The sequence below is a fragment of the Lepidochelys kempii genome, chromosome 2, assembly GCF_965140265.1.
Source record: "Lepidochelys kempii isolate rLepKem1 chromosome 2, rLepKem1.hap2, whole genome shotgun sequence".
NCBI lineage: Eukaryota > Metazoa > Chordata > Testudines > Cheloniidae > Lepidochelys > Lepidochelys kempii.
Genome location: NC_133257.1, coordinates 74,059,437 through 74,086,806, shown reverse-complemented (window position 1 = coordinate 74,086,806; position 27,370 = coordinate 74,059,437). Strand labels below are relative to the sequence as shown.

The 27,370-nt window shown below is 40.4% G+C and overlaps 1 protein-coding gene and 1 pseudogene across 3 annotated transcripts in view; one reads left to right on the top strand and one right to left on the bottom strand.

Annotated features, from left to right (window-relative positions):
- Positions 1–1,242: 1,242 nt before the first annotated feature.
- On the bottom strand, positions 1,243–20,645 carry LOC140906110 (DNA replication licensing factor mcm4-B-like; annotated as a pseudogene).
- Positions 20,646–21,405: 760 nt separating this feature from the next.
- Positions 21,406–27,370, top strand: part of UBE2V2 (ubiquitin conjugating enzyme E2 V2) — a 46,806-nt gene continuing 40,841 nt past the window's right edge. For 2 of the 3 annotated variants that reach the window (XM_073331239.1, XM_073331238.1), the window contains exon 1: positions 21,406–21,512. In XM_073331239.1, the coding sequence (XP_073187340.1) occupies positions 21,497–21,512 (16 nt within the window). In that variant the 5' untranslated portion in view covers positions 21,406–21,496. Of the gene's footprint in view, positions 21,513–22,734; positions 22,755–27,370 lie in introns of those variants that run through there. The other variant, XM_073331240.1, reaches the window with a different exon arrangement.

The window sequence follows — 27,370 nt, the reverse complement described above, 5'->3', positions numbered from 1 at the left end:
ATCTGGGCTGATGGCAAAGTCTTCACTGGATCCTTTGATAGAATACAGGAATCAGATATCAGGTAAGTATCAAAGTCCTTGGCAGGTATTAGTGACTGAAGTCTTGATCCGATGCCCGTGCAAAGAAACTGGACGTGGCTGCCTCAGTGGTGGACAGCCCCTGTGTCACCGCAGACAGTTCCTTATATGCTCTATGTGGCACAAATTCCTAAGGCACACTCTGGCAGACACTGCCCCCAACGTGTTCCAGCCAGCTCTCAGTCCCTCAAGTTCTGGCAGGAAACAGAGTTTTGGTGGGAAAATGCCATGAAGAAAGGATACCAAGATGGAGTTCAAACCTTTCCTACAACATGCCCCATCTTGAATTCTTAGACTCCATTTTGAATTGCAGCAACATTTATTATAATACATACCAAAAGTATAACCATACACCAATAACACCTTACACAGGGTAAACTCTGCATTGCTTATGTTCCACTAAGTGGCCTCCAGGAGATATCTCACAATGCCCACCATGGCCACTGTTCTGAACTGCATCCAGATAGACAGGTGAATACCCCTCCCCTCTTAAAGTCCCAGGAAGTTTTGAACTTGCTTTTTCTGTTTGCTTGGTGTGGCAAGCTCACATAGCAATAGCCTGGTGAAACGAATAGTACAGGCATCAAAATTAGAAACTAGTGATGAACGGAAGTGACATTTTCCCATCTGAACTGCTTTGTTGTTCCATTCCTCCTGACTTTTCTGAACTAATCTTATGACACAATGCTTATTTCCATTAATTTAGCATTTATCCCCTTTTGTGAAAGCATTCCATTTCAGGAGAGTGGAAGTTTGTGCTGTCCCATTGTAATTGCCAATGCTATGTCCTCTAATGGGGATGTGGAAAGTAACTTTAACATTTGTCTTACACCCTTTTGTCAAGGTTCCTTCCCCACTCTAAACTCTAGGGTAAGATGTGGGGACCTGCATGAAAGACCCCCAAAGCTTATTCTTACCAGCTTAGGTTAAAAACTTCTGCAAGGTACAAACTTTGCTTTGTCCTTGAACAGAATGCTGCCACCACCAAGCGTTTTAAACAAAGAACAGGGAAAGAGACTTGGAGATGTCTTCCCCCAAACTATCCCCCCAAGCCCTATACCCCCTTTCCTGGGGAAGGCTTGATAAGAATCCTCACCAATTGGTACAGGTGAACACAGACCCAAACACTTGGATCTTAAGAACAATGAAAAATCAATCAGGTTCTTAAAAGAATTTTATTTAAAGAAAAGGTAAAAGAATCACCTCTGTAAAATCAGGATGGTAAATACTTTACAGGGTAATCAGATTCAAAACATAGAGACTCCCTCTAGGCAAAACCTTAAGTTACAAAAAGACACAAAAGCAGGAATATACATTCCCTCCAGCACAGCTTATTTTACAAGCCATTAAACAAAAGAAAATCTAACACATTTTCTAGCTAGATTACTTACTAACTTTTCAGGAGTTGTAAGGCTGCATTCCTGATCTGTTCCCAGCAAAAGCATCACACAGACAGCCCAAACCCTTTGTTCTCCCCTTCTCTAGATTGGAAAGTATCTTGTCCCCTCATTGGTAATTTTGGGTCAGGTGCCAGCAAGGTTACCTTAGCTTCTTAAACGTTTGCAGGTGAAAGGGTTTTGCTTCTCTCCAGGAGGGATTTTATAGTACTGTATACAGAAAGGTGGTTACCCTTCCCTTTATATTTATGACACCTTTTTACTACTTTATGCATAAAGGAGCCTGAATAAGGTTTTCTTGCTTATTATTGATATTAGGAATGTCAGATCTCGGACATACGAGACTGCTCTTTCATCGCTGTGCATTCCATTCTCCATTTACAGCTAGGTTTAATCACCCACATGGAAGGGTAGCATAAAGACATCTTAATAAGTTGGAGTGAACATTGGATTAATTGAAAACATAACACTATTCCTTTATGGAGACTTCACATGAACAGAAATTCTCAATCTGTTAGAGCAACCATTTGTGGAGATACTTATGCCTTTCTCTTCCCAGTTTTCCCCTTTCTACTGTATATTTTAGGATTGATGTTTGTGGTGGGAAAGTATTAGTTCATATAGGGAAAGATCCAATCCTATAATCAGAACCTTCACTAAAGAACAGCTTTCAAATACAATTCTAAAATGTTTCTATAATTTTATTGACCTAGTTACTAATGTGGGACTTGAAAGGTTCTGACCCATCTGTTTGTGTTCACATGTAAGGGTGTCACCAATTATTGTGTACTAAGAATAAATTCTTCAAATAGATCTGGTACTTATGTGTACGATCACATAGAAACTTTAAGAGCCACCTCAAAGTAGCATGCAGTGATTTGGAAATTTATTCCCCCGCTCCAGAGAATTTCTAATTTGCTTCCTTCACAGAATAGGGACATTTGAGCAAAAGCATAAGAGTCAAACAAGTGGGAAGCTGCTACCTCTTTCTTCTAAAGATATTCTTTATAACAGTAAGGATTGGAGAGGAATTATTTTCAGGATAATACATTGATTATGAATGCTGTGAATATGAAAACATAGGCTGAAGATCAGGAAAAGGTTTCTGACAGCTTGATTAGACTCCAGCTTAATTTCCCAAAGGAAGTACTATAAGCCTTACTTGCTATTTTTGAAACGGGGGACAAAAATATCAGCAAATGGAGAGTGGGGAATGCTGCTGAATTGAAAGGGAGCTGAAGTTCAAAAGTTGGAAAACACCACATGATTAATTAGTGTTTTGTATTTATTTCAGGGAAAGAAACTTGCCTGGCAGAGTTTTTTAGCAGCATGTTTCAACATGCATTTTAAATTTGTTGTAGGTAAAATGTAGCTTTAGGTTATAAGCAAACGGAGCCTGCTATTTCTGTATAATTCTTTCTGTTCTTGAAGACTGACCTTTATTTTAGGGATTTCTCCTCCAACAGCAGTAACTGGGCATGTTCTGTTTTAATTCAAGTTTTATCAAAATAGCTTTTCATTATTCCTCCTTCCTGGCGAAACCTAACGGAGGAATTGCCGTTGGACCAGTCATCAATTTAGTTCTACATCCTCTCTGATCAAGACCAGTACCAGATGCTTAAAGGAAAAGAGCAAGAAAACATGTTGTGGACAACTTGTAATAAACATCGAAGTTTCTTCCTAACACTTATGAATCACAGGTTGGTTTGTGGTCTGAAGAATAAAGTATAAGGGCTTTAGGCGCCCCCCCGCCTCTTCTAAAATCTTTTATTCATATTAGTGTCTTATCCTAGTAAGCTCTTAGCCTCTGCCATAATGTATTCTACAAGTTAGTAACACTCATTTCTGAATCCTCTCTAGGTATGCTGTATTATTTGACAGGGTGAACCAGAACTGAACTCAGTATTCCAACTGTGGTGTACCATGACTTCAAGGAGTTGACATTTTTGGTAGTATTTTCTATTCCATTCCTTAAGCAGCCTATGCCCTTGTTCAGTTTGACTGCTGCTCCACAGAGACCAGAATTTTTCATTGAACTAAAGACACCCACAACTTTCTTCTTAGTGGTTAATTTAGAACCCAGCAGCCTGTATAAATATTTTACATTATTCCTTCTAACATACATTCCCAGGCATATATCAGCATTAGTTTTTGTGTGCCTAGCTTAAGTGCTACTGCTGACTAACAGTTGTCATTTACAAGTTCTGTCCTCCTTGTTATTTACCCCCTTTCCAATAACTTAGTACTGCAAAACACTTGAATACTTTGCTTACTTTTTTTACTGTACTGAATGTTGATTAATTCAATACAGTAGGATTAAATGATCAGTTTCTAATGTATTGAACGTCTTTAGCTTGTTTTCAGTTTTCTAGAGAAACTTTCTTTTGTCATGTTCAAATACTCTTGATCTCATTTACATGTAGGGAAGCTGTGCATAATCTGAAACAGTGTAAGAACTGACCTTGTGCTCTGAAAGCAGATGAGGAGTATAATTAAATAGCCAAAGGCCACTTTTCCACATCTATAAAATGTCTGTAGTATTAGTGTTATGCCTACATGCTGCATCCTCTGATTTAAATTCCCAGTGCAATGGAAGAGAGAAAATGACCGGGAAGATAGTCTGAGCTGTCCTATGAATTATAAATCTTACAGCAATACGAGTTTACTGTAGGAAAATGACCTAATGTGAAACTTGGACTTCATTGTAGCTTGTTATGGTAAAAGTTTAAGTTGAAAGCAGAAAGACATCTTTTAACAGCAATTACAAACATTGATGTGAGGAAGCAGTAATCTGAAGGAAAAGGAAAAATGGTTACTTGGTTCTTTTAAACTGCTAGAAAACAAAATGAAGTCTGTTTGCAGTTGCTGGACACTGGGTTGAAGTGTTCGCCAAGATTTAGCTTCACTTTTTGAAATGCATAGAAAGGCAAATAAGCTATTAATAAAACCAGTGGATTTTAATTTCCAAAAGTCACAAGCACTAATCTCTCTGTAGTAAAAATACTACAGCATAATCTGCACTGATTTAAAGATGCATTTATATCAAAAAGCAGTAGTTCTAGATGAATTTTGACATTTGGGCTTTAAAATGCATAAAAATTGTGAGCTTGTTTTACCAAGCACTTTATTGAAAATACATGAAATGTTAGTAACCCATTTTATTGAAACAAATATAGCGGTGTTTAATTTAACCTATTTGCAGTCCTTCGGAGAATCTAGTTATTTACAGTGCCGACAGTGGTGTTCACCAACAGGTCATCATCATGAATTTTGCCACAGAGAATAATATTCTTAAACGTGATACAGGTCTCAAGGGAAATACATGGAAAAAACAGTAAAACTCTGCTGTTAAGTTTGCTGTAATGAAATGCTATCTAACAGTCTTTCCAGTAACAGTCAAGAAGTCATCATCAGCCAAGGCACGAAGTGCTTCTTCAAACATTTCTTTAGTGACAGCCTTAAAGAAAAGAGAAAAGTTGGAGAACATATACAAAAGGCTATGTTACAAAGCCCCAAAGAAAAATCATGGGATTCTGCTTGTCTCACCAACTTCCATGACAAGTTTGCCAGGTTTTAGGTAAAAGTTTTGTCTTTTGAAGCTGTGAAATTCATCCTGGAATGCAACAGTTAAAGTGGGTTCTTTCTGGCTTGTGCATCCTCAATGATAATAAGAGATTCTGCGATCATGGCTTATGATTTTGTTGATGTGCAAACCAGAATAGACACCTATAGCTGACAAGAATAATCAGCTTATTTTTGTTAGCAAGACAAGCATGTAAGTAATCAAGATCTCTTCTATTCCACAGGTGGAACTTATGTCTATGAAGGAAACACTAACTGAAACCAGAATTAAGCTAGTTAATCAGGAACACCTAATGACCAACTGACTAGCAGGCTCATCTTATACCTATTGATGTGTCAGGTGGACAACAAGTAAATAGATTCCAAGGCCAGAAGGCTCTACTGTAAACACTGATTACCTGTATAACAAACACATACATACAATTTCTAGAGCGTATCTTTTAGAAAAACATCCAACCTTGATTTAAAAATTGTCCAACTTCCATTAGATCATATTATATCTTTCTCTGCTAGATTGAAGAGCCCATACTTAGTATTTATTCCCCAGGTAGATACTTAGACTACAATCAACTTACCCTTAACTTTCTCTTTGTTAAGCTACATAGACTGAGCTTTGAGTATCACTTTAAGGCATGTTTTCAAACCCTTTAATCATTTTCAGGGGTCTTCTCTGAACCCCCTTTAATTTATCAACATCCTTCTTGAACTGTGGGCACCAGAACTGGACAAGTATTCCAGCAGCAGTTACACGAGTGCCAAATACAGAGGTAAAATAACCTCTCCACTGTTACTCGAGATTTCCATTTAGTTTTCCTAGTCAACTGAGATACAACTATAATCGGTACTGAGGACCATGCTGAGTACACAGAAGATCCCCCAGGAGACGGAAAAGTTTTTAAAAAAAATCAAAGTAGTATACAAAGAAAGCAGAAACGTACTGCGTCAGACTGTGCATGGAGATCATCAAAAAGCTGTTGGTATTTTAGAGCTGGTGTTTTATCCTTTGACTGGATGAGCTTCTTCAAAGCTTGAGCGAGCTCCTCCTTACGTTTACGGGCTGTGGCACTTATCCCTTGGAAAAAAGTACAGAGAATTTACAAAGGATATAATGTTGACTGTCATTTCTGCTTTAAATATGAGAATGTCAACATTAGAAACTGAATTCTTTGTAGCCAAAAGAGGGCTAACAATATAGGCTGCTGTATCAACTGTTCACCTAAGGTATTAGCTATGTTTGGGGAAAGTTTTGCAGATTTCAAGTGAAGTTTTTCAATTAAAAATCGGATTTCATTGTAAAATGAATATACTGACCTTGACATTACATCCAGGTTTGACATTTATTACCTGGATTGCTCAATATCCAATCTGAAGCATTTACAAATCCACAAACCAATCACTGAAGATAACATCACCAAACTGAAATAGCATATAGTTTTCTCAAGCCAGACCCATTAGATACTAATTTATCCTTATGTGAGCACAAACCTGTAGTGAGAATGGATATGTCCACAATGTCAGTTCTTGGATCAGTAGCAGACTGTTTCAGAGCTTCCTGATGGAGTCGTTTTGCTGCTTCAACATCAATTGTTTCAACTTTGTTGGAAAAATGTACTTTAGCATGAGCTTCTGCCAGACGGATCAAAGACTCAAGCTGTCTGGGATATACAGAAACCATTCCTCTACCACTGCCAATCTTTCTCACGTCCATATAAGCCTGAAGGAGAAGGAAGGGGGGGAATGTTTTATGTATGAGTAATTCACAGATGTACTATGTAGGATGTATCCAGACTTCATCCTTCAGAGGATCATCAGCCTGGAAAAAAAATTCCAAATATTGTGTATCCCCTTAAATATAAATGCCATATACATCTTCACTATTTCCCTTGCCATGACTGACATCTACCACAGCTAGTAGGTTTCTCCTTGTGCTTGATCCTGTACAAGGCTATAATAAACTGGGCAGATTATTCCTGCACCCTACACAGTATCTTTGGGGATCATTGTATTAAATTGATGAACGTTAAACTCTTCCAGAGAAGTTCCACTCCTCGTGGTGGTTTGCATAGACTGGGTCAGGCTGTGTTATCCAGGAAACAAAGGAAGGGCTTTGGTGTAAAAGGATGAACATGACTCATGGCCTTCGTTTTGATTCAGCAAATGGACATAACTCGCTGCCCAAGGGGAGGCCCCACCTCTTTGCGGAAAGATGGAAGGGAGGTGGGCCCACCAGCCTCCCCATTTGGAAAATTAGTGACCTTTAGTGTGAATTTAAATCTGTTTACTGTTTCTGTTTTCTCTATAATGCTTTTGCCCTGTGGATAAATGTTTATTTGGAAGAGCTGTGCAGTGACAGGTAAAAATCACTATTATTGTCCTCTGAGAAAGCAATGCACGCTTGCTGGGGATATCACAGTGGATGGCAGGGATCTGTGCAGCCTTAATATCCCCCGTCAGAAGGGTCCCTATACAGAGACAGGTGATGGCTGGAGACTTGACTGGGTATTTCCAGAGTGAATCATGGAGGGGGAAATACAGTTGCAGTTACCATGAAACTAAGACAGTTATTAATGTTAAATCTGGTCTCAAAGCACAGAAGAATATGTGGAATGCTAAAGCCTATCACTACTATCTGTACAGGTATATCTATAAAAAAGCATGAGAAAGTTCAAGTTCTACTGAAATTATGTGATAGTTCTGTAAGAGTATGGGAAACCTGCTCAGGGACAGACTGGTTTGCACAGAATGACTTCTATGCAGGATTAAAAGGAAGGAGAATAGTCAATACAGAATATAGATTTTAAAAAGATTTCAAGAGCCTAATAAAGGAAATGGTTTACACAGTTCTGGTACATCTTATCCCCCAGGAAGATTTTTTTCCCCCCCTTCTTTTTAAATCACGTACTTTAAATTTCACATCCACAACTTTTTACCTCAATAAGGGCCTGAGTTGCTTCTTCACTTAGTCTAGGGTTAACATAGCTACGAGCATACGCAATGTAATCCCTCAATACTGCTATGTCCATGTACTCTTCTTCCACCAGCTCTTCACTTTGGTAGAACAGCGCAACCAAGTGGTGAGCAAGATGTCTGTCATATGCTTCATCACGCAGGTCCAACATTAGAAAGATCAGATCAAATCTGCATGGAATAAAGATTCAATACTTAGTGCATAAACTTTTTCCACCATTTACACTACTTGGTTTCATGATTTTGATCAAGTGGAAGCTGTGTGAAATCTAAAATCTGAAATTTTATTCGTTACATCATGAGTACTGGATACTCTCAGGATGTAAAAAAGGAGGAAAAAAAAATGTGATTTTGCTTTCAGTCTACAGAGCTGAGTATTTGAAGGCAGAATGTTTTCAGAGGGCTTCCAACTATGGAATTTTCTCCCATCATTTGCCTAAGAACGTCTGAAGGCTGGGACCTTCCACGCATAGCGTAAACTTCATTTATTCAAGCTTCTGCCTGATGAGGTGATGGAGTCTACATATGCTTACAGTTTGATCTTGAGGGGGAATGTATTTACATGTATTTGAAGTCTGTCTACTTAATGTATTGAATAATTTCTGGGTGCAACTGTATTCTGAGAAGGATGCGATAGGCATATTTTTAGTCATATTTCAAAAGATGACAACTACCTGTAATTTATTAAATTAATGGAATTAGACACTCAATCATCCATAGTTACTTATTTTCTACACTGCCTAAAAGAGTTCTAGGTGCCTCATGGTATGAGGTATGGTACATATTTTGAGAGGTTAAAAATCTTAATTTATCATCAATAAGCTCAGGCCTATAAAAAACAGAAAATAGGGTGACACTTGACATAAGAATACAAACCATACACTTGTATACTATTATATTTGGCTTCCTAATTTGTAAAGCATGCAATGGCTGAAAGACTCATTTTTATGCTCTTCTGAAGATGTGATGCCTCTATCATTGTTCATTAAACACTTACTCCAGCTACTAATACAGCTTGACAGGAAGAAAAGGCAACTGAGGGTATGTCTACACTGGAGCGGAGGTGTAACTTCCAGCTTGGGTAGACATACCCAGGTTAGCTCTGAGTTAGTGCGATAAAAAAGGAAGTGTTGCTGCCCTGGCAGAACTGGCTAGCTGCCTGTGTACGCACTGAAGAGTTTCAGATGGGATCATGCCTGGAGCACCTATCCTGTCCCACTGCTTGCACTGATGTGGCTACACTTCTATTTTTAGCACTGTGGCTTGATGACCATTACAGCAGGTATATCTACTTGAGCTGGAAATTACACTCCACCTCCAGAGTAGATACATGTCCTTAGAACTAAATGTAAAATACTCGAGATTTGAAAATGCCAGTGCCTGTGCAGTGATACAAAATCTTGAAGCAAACAGAACAATGGACACAACAAAACCTTAGAGACAGTGCCGAATCCCATTATTCAATACCAAGCACTATATGCTAGAAACTGGTCAGCAATTTACAGTCCTCTGCTAGAGTATTAGTTAACAACATTACTTTTAAAGTAAATTTGGAAAAAGCTTTTGCTTTCTACATTGCAAATGTCACCCCCAATCAACATGTTCCTGCACACACACACACACACTTTTTATATTACATATACACACACACAAAATAGGGAGACAGAGAGAGTGGTTTTGTAAAAAACCAACCAAGCATGCATCATGGAAACATAAGTCTAATTGTAATACCTGGATAACAACGTATGAGGAAGTTGGATGTTTTCAATAGTAGTTTTCTTTGGATTCCACTGCGACTCTATAGGGTTAGCGGCTGCTAGGACAGAGGTGCGAGCATTCAGTTGGCAAATAATTCCAGCCTGTCAAAAGGAAACGCATTTGAGAGCAAACAACCTTTCCTAGCGGAAGGAAGATTCCAGCAGCTATGTTAAGAGCCCCAAGACTTGCTTCTTCTAACAAGAAAGACTTTAAAGAATTAACTCTTGCTGGGTTCACCAAAAATGCTTTATAAAAAGGGTTCTCTAGATCAAGAGAAACAACCTCATTACAAAAGCTTGGGTACAAAATGGAACAAGGTTATCTGGAAGGGGTATTACATGCAGCGTGCAGCCATATATGCTGAGTCTGCAACATGCTGAATGTTGTCACTGAAATACAGCTCCAACATCTATACTCTTACTCAACTTTGAGGTTGTATTTCTGTCAACAGTCTTCTCTCTAGTTCCTACATTACCTTTCCAATTGTACTGCAGTGTGTGTGGAGCCTGGCTGGCGGATGGTGGCGTGAGGACAATTGTGGGGGGGGACGTGGACACAGGTGTTCCTGGGGGCACGGGGTGTGGCAGTTGGGGCATTGTGGTGGCAGTGAGGCTGGTTGATACTGGGCCTGGCAAACGGGCACAGACTGGTGGGACTGCATGGTCTTGCAGGTGTGGGATGGTCTTGCAGGGCAGCAGAGATCAAAACACTGAGCAGAGCAATCAGGGCAGGCATTGTGGGATATTGGCAGAAGCCAGTTCTGTGACAAAGCAATCAGCCGTGTCTACACTGGCTCTTTGTCAACAATAAATGGAGGAAAAAAGACAAAAAAGTCTCGTGAAGGGGCGAAAGATTTTTGTCGCCAAAACTGGGTGTTTTTTGTAACAAAAGTCCCATTGTAGTGTGTACGCTCTTGCTGTTTTGTCGCCAAAAGGCAGTTTTTGGCGACAAAACTTGGTTGTGTAGACAAGGCCTGAGTAAGCCTTATACAAGTAGTTCTACTAACTTCAGTAGGATTGTTTGCTAACAATTTACTTGGCATGAGTAAAATTTTGCAGAATTGGGTTCTTGTTTTTGACACTAACAGCACTGGAGTTTTATATTAAGGGTTGTTCAACCATTCTGCCTCATGCTTGATCCCAATTATGTTCTGACATGGCTGTAGTTTAATCATTACGTACTTGATTTTGGTAATTAATTGATCTTTAAATATTCATGGTAAATAGGCCTAATGGCCTGTGATGGGATGTTAGATGGGGTGGGATTTGAGTTATCCAGGAAAGAACTTTCTGTAGTATCTGGCTGGTGAATCTTGCCCATATACTCAGGATTTAGCTGACTGCCATATTTGGGGTCGGGAAGGAATTTTCCTCCAGGGCAGATTGGAAGAGGCCCTGGAGGTTTTTCGCCTTCCTCTGTAGCATGGGGCACGGGTCACTTGCTGGAGGATACTCTGCTCCTTGAAGTCTTTAAACCACGATTTGAGGACTTCAGTAGCTCAGACATAGGTGAGAGGTTTTTTTGCAGGAGTGGGTGGGTGAGATTCTGTGGCCTGCGTTGTGCAGGAGGTCGGACTAGATGATCATAATGGTCCCTTCTGACCTTAGTATCTATGAATCTATGAACTATCTTATTTCCTCATTAGGGCTCTCAATTAATCACAGTTAACTCATGTGATTAACTCAAAAAATTAATTGTGATTAATCCCAGTTTTAATTGTACTGTTAAACAACAGAATGCCAATCAAAATTTATTTAATGTTTTGGATATATTTCTACATTTTCATATACAGTGTATTCTGTGTTGTAACTCAAATCAAAGTGTACATTATTTTTGATTACAAATATTTGCACTGTAAAAATGATAAACAAAAGGTAGTATTTTTCAAATCACCTCATACAAGTACTGTAGTGCAATCTCTTTGTCGTGAAAGTGCAACTTACAAACATAGATTTTTTTGTTACATAACTGCACTCAAAAACAAAACAATGTAAAACTTCAGCGCCTACAAATCCACTCAGTCCTACTTCTTGTTCAGCCAATTGCTAAGACAAACAAGTTTGTTTACATTTACGGGAGATAATGCTCCCCTCTTCTTATTTACATTGTCACCAGAAAGTGAGAACAAGCACTTTTGTAGCCAGCATTGATATGCCAGATATGCTAAACATTCGTATGCTCCCTCATGCTTTGGCCATAATCTTTTTAATCGTTTGACAGCCCTATTAATCATCCAACAGATATTAACTTGGGTCTTACCTAGGCAATAGAAAGAGTCTGTTGTTCCATTACTTCATGCAGTACTGATCTTGTGCTTTCATTCATTTTATCAAATTCATGAATGCAGCAAATGCCATTATCACGGAGAACCAGAGCACCTGTCTGCAGAACCAGCTGCCTTGTCTCTGGTCCTTCATTACATACGCAGTGAAGCCTACTAGAGCCCTTCACAGATGTGTACTGGCCTCAAGGAACCAGGTTACAGACATATTGAAGCAGCTGTGATTTACTAGTGCCAGGATCACCACAGAGAAGAAGGTTTATCTCAGCACGAAAACTGCCTCTTCCGGTATGACTGAAATCTTTTCTTGATCCCCCAAACAGCTGAAGCAGAATGCCCTATAAAAATAAGAATTTTTCCAAATCAGACACTAAAGTTCTTGATAATTACATGAGCCAATCTCTGACTGAGTGAACTGAAATGTTAAATGAAAATTGTTTGAAATCATTAACAGAACACATGTAAAGCTGGAGTACTGTTTTCTGTCAAGTATCACTAAAAAGGGTTGTGGAGTTCTATCTTTGAAGCGTCAAAGATTTTCCAGGTCAAATCTGCTTAGATTACTTTTTAAAATAAATCGCCAGCTCTGCAAAGTCAATTTGGAATTTAAACACTGAGCTAGGTTCTTTCTGGATCTCTTATCAACAAAGGCTCTACAGTTGGTGTGCTGCTGTATAAAAGAAAGGTGACCATGTCTGACCCCTGTTGCGCAATTCTGCTAAATCTTGTACATGTGTCATGAAAGGTATCATTGGAAAAGTTATAGTCTGCTAAGTATGATTATCCTGTTTGTATGCATGTATCATCATTGTATATGAAGTTATGAAACTTAGCTGTGTGTCTGTATCTCAAACCTGTTGTGTTTCTGGGTAACACCCCCTAGACAGATTTACATCAAGGCTAGCCAGCCTGCTTGATGGCCCATTAAGGAGAATCAGCTCTTCTAGGGACCCCTCCTGAGATCCCTTCAGGCAGCACCTAGACACTGAATGCCTCATGACTCAGCAAGGCACATGACCCAGCACACCAAGTTTGTGCCAGTAACTTACCATATTTCAAGTTCCCAAAACGAGGACAGTGGGGGCTTGGGGGCAGGAGGGGATGCAAGGGGATGGACCAATCAGCTGCAGATGCAGGCGAGGGACCCAGTCGGGAAGCAGACCAATAGCGGCAGCTGCAGAACAGTCTGGATTGTAACAGCTCCATTCCTGCAGCACATACACAAATGACTTTTCTCTGGCTTGCCAGCATGGGCTCAAACCACATTATAGATTCAATATTTACCCTGAATAATTTAAAATATTGTTTCCCCAAAGGGGCAGCGTGTACCAGACTCTAGCTGAGATCAATGCCAAATATGTTATATTATTAGCAAAAACACAAATAATTTTAGAAGTAACATCCCAGACAGAAGGATGCTTAGAGCGGAGAACTGGAAACATAAGTCCATCCAAAGCAAACTGAATAGCTTTCCATGCAGGTGCCTGTGTAGAATATTCAAAGTAAAATGAAGAAATCCTTGAATGGGCACAATTATCTACAACAATACAAACAATACTGAAAAATAGATGGACTTATTTGGGGCAGCCGATAATAGGCTACCTACACAAGCATTTCTTTGGCTACCCCAGGGCACGAGTGCACATACAAACCAGTAAGCTTTTAAACAGTAAGCTACTCTCAACCTGAACTATAGTGGTGTTACTGCCCCACTATAATAATCAAAGATTTAGAGCCCTACTCAGTGGATGGTCTATAATGTTTCCCAAGGTTTGTTAGTTGTGACTGCATTTCTCAGTTATCTGGATCCTGTTGCAGAGTAGAGAGATGGCCAAAGAAAGCAGAATTACTGGCTGGCCAGTTTCCTTAAAGCCAGCCAGTAGAAGAGGAGAGTGAAGGTAAAGGCTTCCTTTCCTATTACCTGAAACCCCTGTTGCATTATCTAAAGTTTTCTGATTCCCGAGGCTCTCTGATAACTGAAACTTACTGTAAATAAAACTCAAATTTTATTCAGGATGTATTCAAATACACAAAGGCCTCTTATTTTTCTGTATTTGAAAGACTCCATATAGAGTATCATTTCCAAAAAAAAGTGTATATTTTAAATGGAGATGTGCATTTATACTATCTAGTCAGGTGTTCCGGTAGACTTGTAAAATTTTGTTTACCTTTTTGATATCTTCATGTTCATAAATGCTTGGAGCCAGAGCCAAAGAAAGTCTTTCATAAATGTCTGGTTTTCTGGAGAGCTCTTTCAGCATTTCCACACGTTCCTCTGCAAACATTTTCTGCTCAGTTTCTTCATCATCAACACCATGCAAACGTTTTGAATCGGTTTTACGGTAATGAATGACATCAATGTGGGTTTTAATAGACTGATTTTACATTGCTCACTCTTGGATTAACTCGAACAGGAACTGCTCTGTAGATATCTAAAAAAACCCCCCCACAGAATTACAATTCAGATACGAAATCAAAAATAAGCTTAGCTCAAACGCTGAAGGTTTAAGGGATTTATCTACATTTTTATTTTTCACTTCGATTTTCAGATTGGTTCTACAGAATTAGCCACATCACGGAGCAGCAATTCTCTAGAAAGCTTTCCAAAAGTTGAAATGCTTTGACCAGGCTATGCTTCTCCTGATGTCAATGTTACTTGTGCTTTTGTCATTGAGGCCCTGATCCTGCAAACACTTAAGCATGTGTTTACCTTTACTAACATGTCTCATGATTTCAGATGGGCCACTCGTAGTAAAGTTGTGGCCTTAAGTTTTTACAGGATCATGACCTAAAGTGCATTGGAAAATCCTGCCCTTAGAGCCTAACTTTAGCCTGCTCGATTTTGGCTTGCACATACAAGAAGTTGACAATTGTGTTGGTGCACTGAAAGTCTAAACAACTTTTTAGTATCAACAATGAAGCAATCTTGTTTTGAAGCAGCAATGATTTTATGCTAGTAAGAGAAAAGGTTATTAAAAACTCTTTTAGTCTGATACTGCAAACAAACACGTAAATTTAAATATGAGTAGTACTATTTAAGTACATCGGACTGTTCACATGAGCAAAGTTAGGTACCTGGTTAGGCAACTGCAGTATCAGGATCATAATTTTCAGTGTTTGGTCTATAGCAATTTTGTAAAATTTAAATTAGACTAGTGACATTAAAGAAAGCACTTATAGTTAATTCATTATAAATTCTAACCCAAAGTTTCAAAAGCAGTTTTTAAATTAGTTTCATAAAGCCTCAACCCAATTTAAATTGCATTAATTGAAATAATTTCAACATGCTTCCTCATCTGTTCAAGAACTAAAAACTAAGTACATGTGAGCTTTTCAGAAGCTGTTCCATGATAAAGATGCTTGTTTCCCTTTGAAGTATAGGTTAAGAGATGTAATCATTAAATTTTAGAAATTGTATAATACAAACATGGCAAAAATATATATGCCTTTCTGTCTACAAAGACAGTACCTATTGGCAGCTGTACTTACACTATTGTTGATTTTAGAAAGGGGAAAATATTCAGAACTCTAAAGGTATTTTACACCAAAACTAAGGTATCACTATATAAATCAGACAGTATTTCTGCTTCACAGTTTTCAGTCACCAATTATGATGTACTCAGTTAATATTCAACAGACACTATTCCAGACCAGGGTGGATAAAAATCAATGATTAAATAAAATAAATAAATAAATAAATAAATTCCGACTTTTTTGATAAAATGCTTTTTGAGGAAAAAGATCGTTTTAATGAAGATACATTATAGCTCAAAGATATCTTGTTATGGAATATGGATGATATATTCATGTAATGTTTAAGAAAAGTTTTGTAAATGAGTTCCAATAATTCATGGATTAGGGACCCAATTTTATGGGATTCCACGGGCTTCTGTATAAATTATTTAGGTTAATCTTTCTATCTATCCAATGGGACAGTGCTCAGTCTAGAAGATACCATCAGAGATGCTTAGTTTTGCAGTTCTCAAACTGTGGATTTGTGTCTACCGAGATAACATGCTTGTTAACAGCAAAAATATTTTTAAATAAATAAATAAATAATATATACAGGTGAGAAACAACAGACCTCAACTCTATTGTCCCTCCGCAAATTTGTGTACACAGAGTCAATCCCTTACTGCTCTGTAAAAGTGCAAAGTTTCAAAAAGTTCAATGAATAGAAGATTGCTGGGGGCAGAATAGATCTGGACAAAGAGAAGAAGTCTGGAGATAAATGTGAGAAGCAAGGGACATATGCTTGTTTTGTTAAAATACTGTATGTTTGCTGTTGAAGAAAAAAAATCCAGAATACTTAACGTTGTTGTTTTAGTTAAATAAAACAATTTAAATGTCTGTCTAGTGACGTTCTCCTTCTAATATACCATGGCAAGAAAATCCTCCAAATATTAATGATTAACCTGTTGAATTGGAGATAGTTCACCACCCAATGACTTCATAAATATCTGCTTCAATTACCTTTGGTAAATGAAATAACCAAACAATCATTCATTTTCTGATACAACCTTAAAACTAATCTGAAAAGTTTTCAAAATAAATCAGTTTTTAAAAATGTATAGTGTGTACCTTCTAAAAATGAAACCTACATCTATCTCTGAGTTGTGAAGAATATGCATTAAGGTTATAACAACCAACAAGAATGCACTTTTATGTAAAAAACCATGATTAAATTGAGTCTTCTTGACTAGTAATTTAAATCATGATTTAAATCTATTTGATTTAAATCAAATCCTCCCTGATTGCTCCATAGCAAAACTATGAGCAGCAGCAGAATCAGACTCTGGAGCTATTCGCAGGCAGAGGAGGGACTCAAAAGAAAGGCAAGGAAAAGAATTGCAAAGGCAGCCCCATGGTTGCAGTTGTAGCTAGGTATATAACAGATTTAAGACAGGCACAGAAAGACTGATAAAGATCCAGTGTCCACTACTTTGTCATTCTGGGATTCAGCCTTGAGCTTATTGTCTTTTAAAGCTGTCTGCTTCCTCCACACACCTACATGGCAGAGAGAAATAAGCTGGAGCACTGAGCAGGATCCATGGACTACAAACTGGGAGGAATTCCAGAACAATATACCTTGTCAACAAATTTGGTGAGTGGAATGAGGAAGCCTTCTGAGCTTCTCATGGGAATTTGCCTTTGGAGAGCAGCAACTACTTCCTCCCTGAGCTCTTTGGTATCTGTCTCTGGCTATGAAGCATCTGGTAAATACTTTAAGACCTTTATGTAATAAAATATATTTTATGCAGAAGTTTGTATACACAAATGTTATACTATCTTTCTAGATATTTAGAGAAGTGCTTAAGCACTGGGGTGTGTAGCTATAAATACTGCTCCCTCGTTGAGCAATAATCTTAAACAATTACATACTAATTTATGCTTAAGTAATGCAATTAAAAAAAAAAACTGAACTCAACTGGAAGAAATCCTTTAAAAAAGGCCTGCTGTTACCTGTGGATAGCAAATCAGCTGTCTGTATAGATTTGTGTTGAAAGATCTCAGATGGTCACAGTTTACGTTTAGAAATGGTTCCCCAACCATATTGATCTGCAAGATGTTTAAAAACGCCACATTAAATCACCAGCATTGAAGTCTGAAAAACAAGTTAGTTTTAGCTGTATTACAGTATTACTTCCTCAAGTCGATGCATATAGAGTGGTTCATTAAGATCCAAGCCAACATTCTCTTCCTCTTTAGCTAATGGATCAAGAAAATGCTGAAGAAATCTCTGAATATTGAGAATAAGATAAAAAAAGTTATATTTAAGAGTGCCCAAAGGGACAGAGCTGTGATTTCACTACTACACCATTCCTACACTGGATGACATTTTCATGGCTCAAATTACCTTCAAAAATACTCTCTATATTGCAGCTACTCAAAAACTCCCAAAGGGTAGGGATACCCCTAATGCATCCCCCTACAGGATATTTCTCTCATGCACACTACAAGTTCCTTAATTCCAACAATATTTTTCAAAATTTCACACAGTAAAGCAAACCAATTACTTTGAAAAAGCCTTATCAAGCTATTATCCCTTTTTATCGAACTAATTTGTAATTATTTTATAAATACAAGTTAAAAAACACTTTTGGGAACAGGATAACATGCTAAACATATTACTACTAAAAAAGTATATGAAATTTTACTGGGGATTTTAACCTCTATTACATCCTAATGCCTACAAACCTTACTCCTGAACCAAAATCCGAACATTGTACAGAACTTACTAACAGAATAAAAAGAGCTTTCCCAAAAAGCTTACCATCCAAGTAGAAGACAAGAGACAACAGATGGATACAAACAGGGACATACAAACAAACAGGGTTACAGTATTGGTCAGTATGACAGACAGTGGCCTCAGCACACCCGCAGCCTAGCTGTTGTAAAAAGAGAGCCTTAAGAAGAGCTTTAGAGAAGAGTAATAAGGTAGCTTTATAGATATTTATAGGGAACTCCTCCTGTAAGGGAGGAGCATGTAAGGGGCAGCTTGGGAAAAAGCACAAAGACACTTATTTGAAAATTTAACAAATGGACAATAGAAGGGTCCAACTAGAAAAGAAAGTAGACTCTCTCAATAGTTAATAAGAGTTGATGGGTAAGGTGGGGATAAGCCATGACATACCTTGAAAGTGAAGACCAAGTAGCTTATGCTCAATGCAACTGAGAAGGGGGAGCCAGTGAAGAGATGGAAAGAGAGGGGCGATCTGCTCAAAACAACATACTAGGAAAACATTTTTGGCAACATTCTGAACTGGCCTAAGCAGGGCAAGATTTGATTTGTTAAGGCCAGAGAAAACGCTGTTGCAGTAATCAAGAGGAGAGTTTTAGGCCAGGTCTACACTACAGACCTATACTGGTACAACTACATTGCTCATGGCTGTGCTTTAATGACAAAAAGCTGCTTTTATTGTTCTTCCCTCGGTGTTAGCCCTGCAGAGGAAACATGGGTGAAAGTAAGTTAGACTCCATCTGTTCTTGTGCATCAGCTGCTTAGGCCTAGACTGTCAGGGATGTGAAAAAGCCACACTCCTGAATGTGGCTAGGAAGATCCAACCCTGGGTGTAGATGCTCACAGGTGGGCAGCTACGGTCACTTGGGGAGTAGAGTTCCCTCAGCATAGATGGTGCCTATGCTACGGGCCAGGGTTACAGCAGCACAGCTATGCCACACCAGTACTGTACACTCATAAATGATCTGGAAAAAAGGGCTAAACAGTGTGGTGGCAACGTTTACAGATGATACAAAACTACTCAAGATAGTTAAGTCCCAAGCAGACTGTGAAGAGCTACAAAAGGATCTCACAAAATTGGGTGACTGGGCAACAAAATGGCAGATGAGAGTCAATGTTGATAAATGCAAAGTAATGCACACTGGAAAACGTAATTCCAACTATATATATAAAATGATGGGGTCTAAATTAGCTGTTACCACTCAAGAAAGAGATCTTGGAGTCATTGAGGATAGTTCTCTGAAAACATCCACTCAATGTGCAGTGACAGTCAAAAAACCTAATAAAATGTTGCGATTCATTAGGAAAAGGATAGATAAGACGACAAAATATATTGCCACTATATAAATCCATGGTACGCCCACATCTTGAATACTGCGTGCAGATGTGGTCACCCGATCTCAAAAAAGATATATCGGAATTGGAAAAGGTACAGAAAAGGGCAACAAAAATTATTAAGGGTATAGAACGGCTTCCATGAGGGGAGATTAATAAGAGTGGGACTTTTCAACTTGGAAAAGAGACGACTGAGGGGGGATATGATTGAGGTCTATAAAATCACGACTGGTATGGCGAAAGTAAATAAGGAAGTGTTATTTACTCCTTCTCATAACACAAGAACTAAGGGTCACAAAATGACATTAATAGGCAGCTGGTTTAAAACAAACAAAAGTATTTTTTCACACAACTGCACAGTCAACCCATGGATCTCATTGTCAGAGGATGTTAGAATCATAGAATATCAGGGTTGGAAGGGACCCCTGAAGGTCATCTAGTCCAACCCCCTGCTCGAAGCAGGACCAATTCCCAGTTGTGAAGGCCAAGACCATAATAGGGTTCAAAAAAGAACTAGCTAAGTTCATGGAGGATAGGTCCATAGATATCTACTAGCTAGGATGGGCAGGGATGGTGTCCCTAGCCTCTGTTTGCCAGGTGACAGGGGATGGATCACTTGATGATTACCTGTTCTGTTCATTCCCTCTGGGGCACCTGGCATTGGCCACTATCAAGAGAGGACACTGGGCTCCATGGACCTTGGTCTGACCCAGTATGGCCGTTATGTTCTCTGCACGGTGCACATACCCTTGCTAAGCACCAAACAGAGAGGGGGGGGGCTGCCCACATTCCCCCCTCCGGGCATTGCTTGTCCTGCCGAGGCCTTCCCGGCCGGACGCTCATCTCCTAGTGGAGTTTGCAGGGCTGCGGCCGCAGTCAGCTGCCCCCGACCCAATCCCGACGCACCTCCACCCGGCGGGGAAAAACTGCACTTACGAGTCGGCGGGTTGCTGCCCCGCCCGCGCTTGCTGCCGCGGCGGCTCGGTGTGGAGGCCGGCGAGGACATGACGCTGCTTCACCGGCGGCTGCTGCTCCCTGCGCGGGTGGAGAGAGAGAAACTGAGGCAGAGCCACCCCCCTCCCCGCCGGCCCGGAGCCCGCACCGAGCCCCCTCTCCCGCGAGCCCGCCGGCCCCGCGCCCTGCACCGGGAGCAGGCAGCCCTGCTCCGCGCCGCCCCCCGGCACCTGCTCCGAGCCGGGCTCTGAAAAGTTACAGCGAATTAACTGCACAACACGGAGCCGCCCTCTTCAGCGCCGCGAGCCCCCCGCCCCCCCATCCCATTCGCGCGCAGATATTCGCGGGAGGGGGGGGGATGGCGGCGTCTCGCGCTCGTACCCCACTTTTCTTCCGCAAGCACCTTCGGCCAGCCCGTGAACCCCGAGAAAATTCCGCGCCAAACCGGACACGTGGGTGGGCTCGCGCGGGTTTTCCTACCATTAGTTGCCCAGAAGAGCCCAACTCGGCGCAGAAAGGGGGATGTAACCAATCGTCTAGGTTCCCGGTACGGACGCTCGCACTCTAAGGGTTCCCTGAGCCTCTCTGCCGGGACAGAGCAAACTCTGACAGGAGCCCGATTCTCCCACAATACAGGGAATTCACCCACGTAGAGCCTGCATCAGATTCACAGGCAGGGTTCCCTCCCCCCTCTAGTGAGACATGGTATCGCCCTTACTTGACCAAGTTTCGAGGCCTAGGCCCTCCTCCCGTCACTTCGCCTTCTTATGGGTGCGAGACCCGTTTCTATTTCTCCTGCTAGAGTCGCGAGTTCTGTGGCCGTTACTAGGAAGTGACGCATTGCGTGAGGCGGAGGTGACGTCCGTTGCGCAGGCCTGGGCCGGTGGGAGGGGTTTGGACAAGATGGCTGGATCCACAGGTCTGTGAGGGGGGGGTTCGAGCTGGGCCTGGGGCGGGTGTGGGGAAGCGGGTCTCCGTTCTGTGGGCTGCGAGAGCCCCGGGGTGGGGCTGGGGCTAGGGCTGTACCTGTCTCTCTCCAGGAAAGGGGAGCTGGTGTCTGGGCTGAGCCGCGGCGGCAGGGCCCGGCGCCAGCCAGAACTTGGGGGTCCCCAGTGGAGCCCCGGTGCAGGGGGCGGCACGGCAGCGCGTCCCTCCTCAGTACCTGGGGTAGGTGCGGCAGGACAGGAGTTCCACCTCCGTGCCTCGGGCGGCGCGTAAAGGGCGGCGGGGCGTGTGGGGGGGTCCCATCTCGGGCCCAAGGGCGTCGGGCCTGTGGTCTTCGTCTGGTAGAGCCTGAGAGAGCGGAGCCCGAATCCGTAGGGCGGGAAGGGAGCGGTCCTCACTACCCGTACAGAGGGTAGGGAAGCGGCGGGGCAGAGCCAAGGAGAGAGGATGATTTAGTGCTCGTTGCCGGGGTGTGGGTGCCTGAAAGGTAGGGCCGAGTAGGAGGGACAAAACCCATCTCAGTGTCTAATGCAGAGCGGCTTATTGTACAGTCAAGGGGGTTGGATACTATCTCTTCGTTTGCTGGTGACGGACTGTATGGCAGTACTTGGGGATGGGGTATCCCACCTCAGTGACCAGTGTGGGTGGTGTGGGGTAGCTCAGTAGCCCAGCCTGGGGGAGCAGAGCCCACCTTATTATTCAATAAAGGCATTGTTAGGCACAGGGCGGAGTATAAATCTGGGCTTCAGTGTAATGCCCAAGTGAGGGTTTAGAGGGGGTTTAGGAGGCAAAGGCATCAACGTGAATGAATAGAGGGAACGGCAGGGAAGAGCCCAGGGGCAGGGGAACGAACTGATTTCAGTGCTCTATTCAGAGAGTGTGGGGGGTCAAGCTGATTTGGGTTAGTGTCTCATCTGTTGAGCTTTTGGAGAGCTAGGGCTGCAGACCAGAACCTTGTGGTGTAGAACTCACCTCTGTCTTATGCAGGTGGTGTGCAGTGGAAGAGGAATAGAGAATACTAGGTAGAACTTGGGGGAGAAAAGCTCCCCTCACTGTGCCAGATTTTGGAAATAGGGTGTGCATGGCAGATCCTGTAGAAAGGGAAGAGAGCAGCCCTCAGTACCTCGGGGAGCTCCCACTGCAGAGACCTGGTGCAGCTGTACTACCCTTGGCTCCAATGGAAAAGGCTGCATTACCCTATGTGGGCTGAATTGGGGTAGGCTGCCCTATGAAATGGATGGATATTCTGAAGGAACTATATATTTACTTAGTTGTGGGAGAACTGGATTTTGTTACTTTTTGTAGAAATGCCTTGTGGTGTTTGAGTTAAACTAAGCCCACCCCACCCCCCAAGTACTTTTGGGGTAGAGTGAGTTTCCAGATTCTTTGCACTCTTGCATGTCTAAGTTCTTGGTCTTCTGGCTTCCTCTAATAAACAGGAAGTAAAGTTGGTTTTGCTTGTGAGTGAATCTTTGCTTCTTGCAACTTTTTGCATTCAAAACAGTTGTTTCATTCCGGCAGTCACAAAAAATTCATGTTGTTGAATCAGAAAACTGTCCTACTCCTGTGTACTCACTCGGTTCTTGTGGCACCTTAGAGATTAACAAATTTATTTGAGCATAAGCTTTCGTGAGCTGTAGCCCATGAAAGCTTATGCTCAAATAAATTGGTTAGTCTCTAAGGTGCCACAAGTCCTCCTTTTCTTTTTGCGGATACAGACTAACACGGCTGCTACTCTGAAACCGGTCACTCAGTTCTGTAAGGTAGAAATAATCTGCTAAAATGCATAGCGTTTTCTATCTCAGAGCGCTTTGCATATTAACAAATAATAGGGGGTATTTTGTAAAGCTTGTATGTGTATATGTACATTTACATGAATTATTTTCCTTATTATTGAAATGCAGCTACTTGTATAGTAAAACATAGTTGGTGCTTAACTGTACGTTACACTTTTTCATCTCCAGAAATCCTAAAGTGCTTTATTCCATGCTTCCCTAGCACCACTGAAAATCAGCCATCTTTTCAGTAGAGGGGCCAGCCAGGCAGAGTGAAAGAACTACCAACAAGAAGGGAAGTTGTTTTTTAGGATCTCTGCCAAACACACATGTCCCTTTCCCAGGAAACTGAATGGTACTCTCTTGGGACAAAACTCACTGCAGGCATAAGCAGATGTGACTGCAGCGAGGTCAATGGGATACTACCTACTCTGTCATGGCTGAATTTCATCCTTATTTCAGAGAGGAAGGTTGGAGCTGAAACTGCCAGAATGTGTATTTTTTGTTTGGATGAATTCTAGGGGGTGTAATCCTGTGAGATTGGCAAAACTCCTGTTGAATCCTAGTAAATGGCAAAACTCCTGTTGAATTCAATTTGGCCAGGATTCCACCCCAGGTATTCCTTTCCTGAGACTTAAACCACTAATCAGCTATCTGAGCACATAGGAAAACTACAGAGCATTTTAGAACAAGAAGAAATGTTGTTTGAAAATAACTGTCCCTGAACATGCCTTAAAGAAAATATGTACTTCAACATGGTCAGTTATATTATTGTTTGATAGCATCCTCACCATAACCAGTTATCTACCTTTCAAAACACCCTCATCTGTTTAGTTCATGTGTAGATGTTATAGCTGTTAGTTAAGCAGCTCCTCTGTCTGGCCTTCAATATTGCAGTTATTTCTGTTTGTAATTAGACCCATTCAGAAGCGTACATCAGTTGTGCTGGCAACATTAAAAGTTTTTGAAAACTCGGGTCAAGATGTTTCTTTAGGAAAAGGACGGTTATTGTTAAAGTACACTTAAATGTTGTTGTGGTTAGATGGGACTCATTGCATTCAGTTCCTTGCAATACATTGTAAATTTTTTTGGAGGGCATAAAATTACCAGCCCCGGGAAAAAACAAATAATATATAAAGCCTTTTATAAAATTGGAGCAAGAGAGAGAGGAAACAATGATTTTTATAACCAGTTAAAATACACAATATATAACTATGTTAATACAACCAAAATTCTGGCAATGCAAAAGCAAAGTCTAAAATATAATCTACACTCTGTTTGCATTATAATAGTTATTAAATGTATTATTTTTCAGATACGTGTTTTCTGCAACTCTGGATGCACTTGTATCTAAGAGCCGTGATAAATAACTTAACTCACATGTCTTATGATACAGTTATCAGGGTTTAAACTGTGCATTTATCTTTAATTTTTTCATATTCTATTTCTAATTGCTTAAATATACAGCCTTAACAATTGTTTTGCCTTTAATTTATTGGTGTTTTAGTTTTTAAAGGAAATGAGATGGAGAAAGTTATCAGGTCTTTAGTAGCCACCAAATGGTAAAAGTCAACTGGTAACCATTAGTTTCAACTTTGTAGACTTATAACTGGTAGGTTTTGGCCAAAGGTGGTTGTTTTAGATTTGAAGGCTTACCTCTATTTAAGTACAGACTTTATTAACAGAGGTAAAGTTGGAAGTGTGTTTTGGAGGAGTCCAGCTAGCACCTCAAACCAATATTACCTCTCTTTATCAAAATTGCATCTTAAAAAAAAAAAATCAGAATGTCTCAAAAAGAACTGTTAGAGCATTCAACCTGTTCCACACTGCCACATAATCCTGTTCCACTTGCCGTGCCCAAATTGCAGTGTCCACACAATTATCTTTGCCCCTAAAATTTGAAAAAATATGAAAAGATTTAAAAAAAATTATACTTGTTCAGTTCCCACTTGAGAAAACAGTGTGCAATCATAGCCTAATTTGTTTTTACCTCTTGCATATCTTTAATAATTAGGGTACATAGTTAATTAGGTTGGAGATATAAACTGGATGGGGGTGAGCATGAGTGTGTGAAACATTGTACAGCAGTAGAACACCTTGCTGAGGGTGTTTCTGCACTATGGAGACTGTAGCACCGTAGCTGTGTTGGCATAGCCTCATACTGTAGATGCCTACATGGACAGTTTTTTAGTCAAAGTAGGTTTACATAGCTGTCTACTCTGAAGATTATGCCAGCATAGCTCAGTGAGGTGTGGTTTTTCACACCCCTGACTCATGCAGATATGCTGATAAAACTTTCAAGTATAGACCTAGCCTCTGACATATCTTATGACTCTTCAGAGCAGGTCTCCCCTCCTCTACACTTCAATAAGTCTGTAGGAGGAGGAGTGGTGTTACATTAAACTGAAAACTTTGCATGCTTAAATCTGTAAAATGTTAAACTTCAAACACAAACATAAATAAGTCTGCATTTTCTGTGTCCCTCTATATGTGTATTCCTCCGTGTTCTATGCCTCTATTCTCTATGTCTGCCTCCTTCCTCCCTTGGTGTTCCTCATTCCATGACCAGGTAGCAATCTGTTCCTGAAGCACTGAGGGGGAGATTTTCAAAGTAGGTGCCCAGCTCCCATTTGATTTCAGTGAGAGTTGAGTTATTTACGAGCCCATTGTGACTTTGAAACTCTCCATGTGTAAAAACATCCCTCCAGCAACAAAAGTGCCTCCCATCCAGCTATATAGCCCCATGGTTGTTTTGTTGACCTCCCTGAAAAATATTCTAAAATTTGTGTTGTATTTCAAACTGACTCAAGGTATTTAAGCTGCATAAGCAATTTATATAAATTTAAACTGTTTATGTGGCTTGAAGGTCTTAGACATGATTAGATGTCAAGAGGACAATCTGTGGGGGCAGCAGTGAGGCTAATCCTGGGGCAAGAGCATACCACTGAAGAAGCAATGTTCAGAACAGTCCTGGTTCATGTCCTGTTTCCAAATGCTTTTGCTAATTTGAAAAATTGTCACTAAAATTACTTCAGTGTCTGATTTTTTCCCTCCCCTGCCCAATTTGTCTTGTCTTAGATCTTACTGAGATTTAATTCAAGCCATATTTTGAAGAAAATCAGTGCATAAATGCTAATATTATGAATATAAAGTGGTCAAGCTAGTTTTGAAGAGTGCACACTTTGTTTTCGTAGTCTTTTAAATAACGTGTAGTGCATTTCAAGTGCATGGCTATACATACTTCTATTTCACATTTTGAAAGGAGTGGAACATCCAACTCTGATTTACAACTGCAGAGCTCAATTTAATTTATCATACAATTAATTAGTTTCTTTCATCAATTGTGTCATTGAATTAGGCCCTTCAAAAAGAGCCTCAAAAATGAGGAATTAAACATAATAAAATAAAAAACTAGGCAATCAGATAAATTTGCAAGGCCATATATCCTAAGTCCTATATCCCTTTTTAACATAAACAGTTGTGTTAGAAATACACTAACTGCAACCAAGAAAAAAAAGTTGCAGAAATAATGGGGGAAACATTACTGCTGATGCTCAGTATGTAGCTTTCAAATGTTCACAACTTAAGTAAATCAAACCCACTTTTTTCTGGTCCAAGCAAAAGCAATGTCCTTGATGGAAAACTATGTCAATACCATGATTAAAGTTTCAAACTTCTTTCACGCTGGTTAGAATTTTTTAAAAGGAAAAGTGTTTATTTTTATCCCTTGCTGAACTCGAATGCTTGAAGTGGTTGTGCAAACATTAAGTCATTATACCTTTGATCAAAGACCACACATCAGGCCAAAATGTGACTTTCAGAAAGCAAGGAGTACGTGAAAATTGGATACAATAGCATTTGTGTTGTAGCCTGAACTATATAGTGGGTGGTACATAGTTCCTGCTATAGTATTTTTAGGCAACACCTACAATTATGCAGATATATAAATCTTAGATTAATGTTGTGATCTGTGATTGATTATTTTACAAACCTAGGTTGGGGTTCCATCTCTATGGAAATATAGTAAATGCATATGGGACTCTCCTTGACATGACTC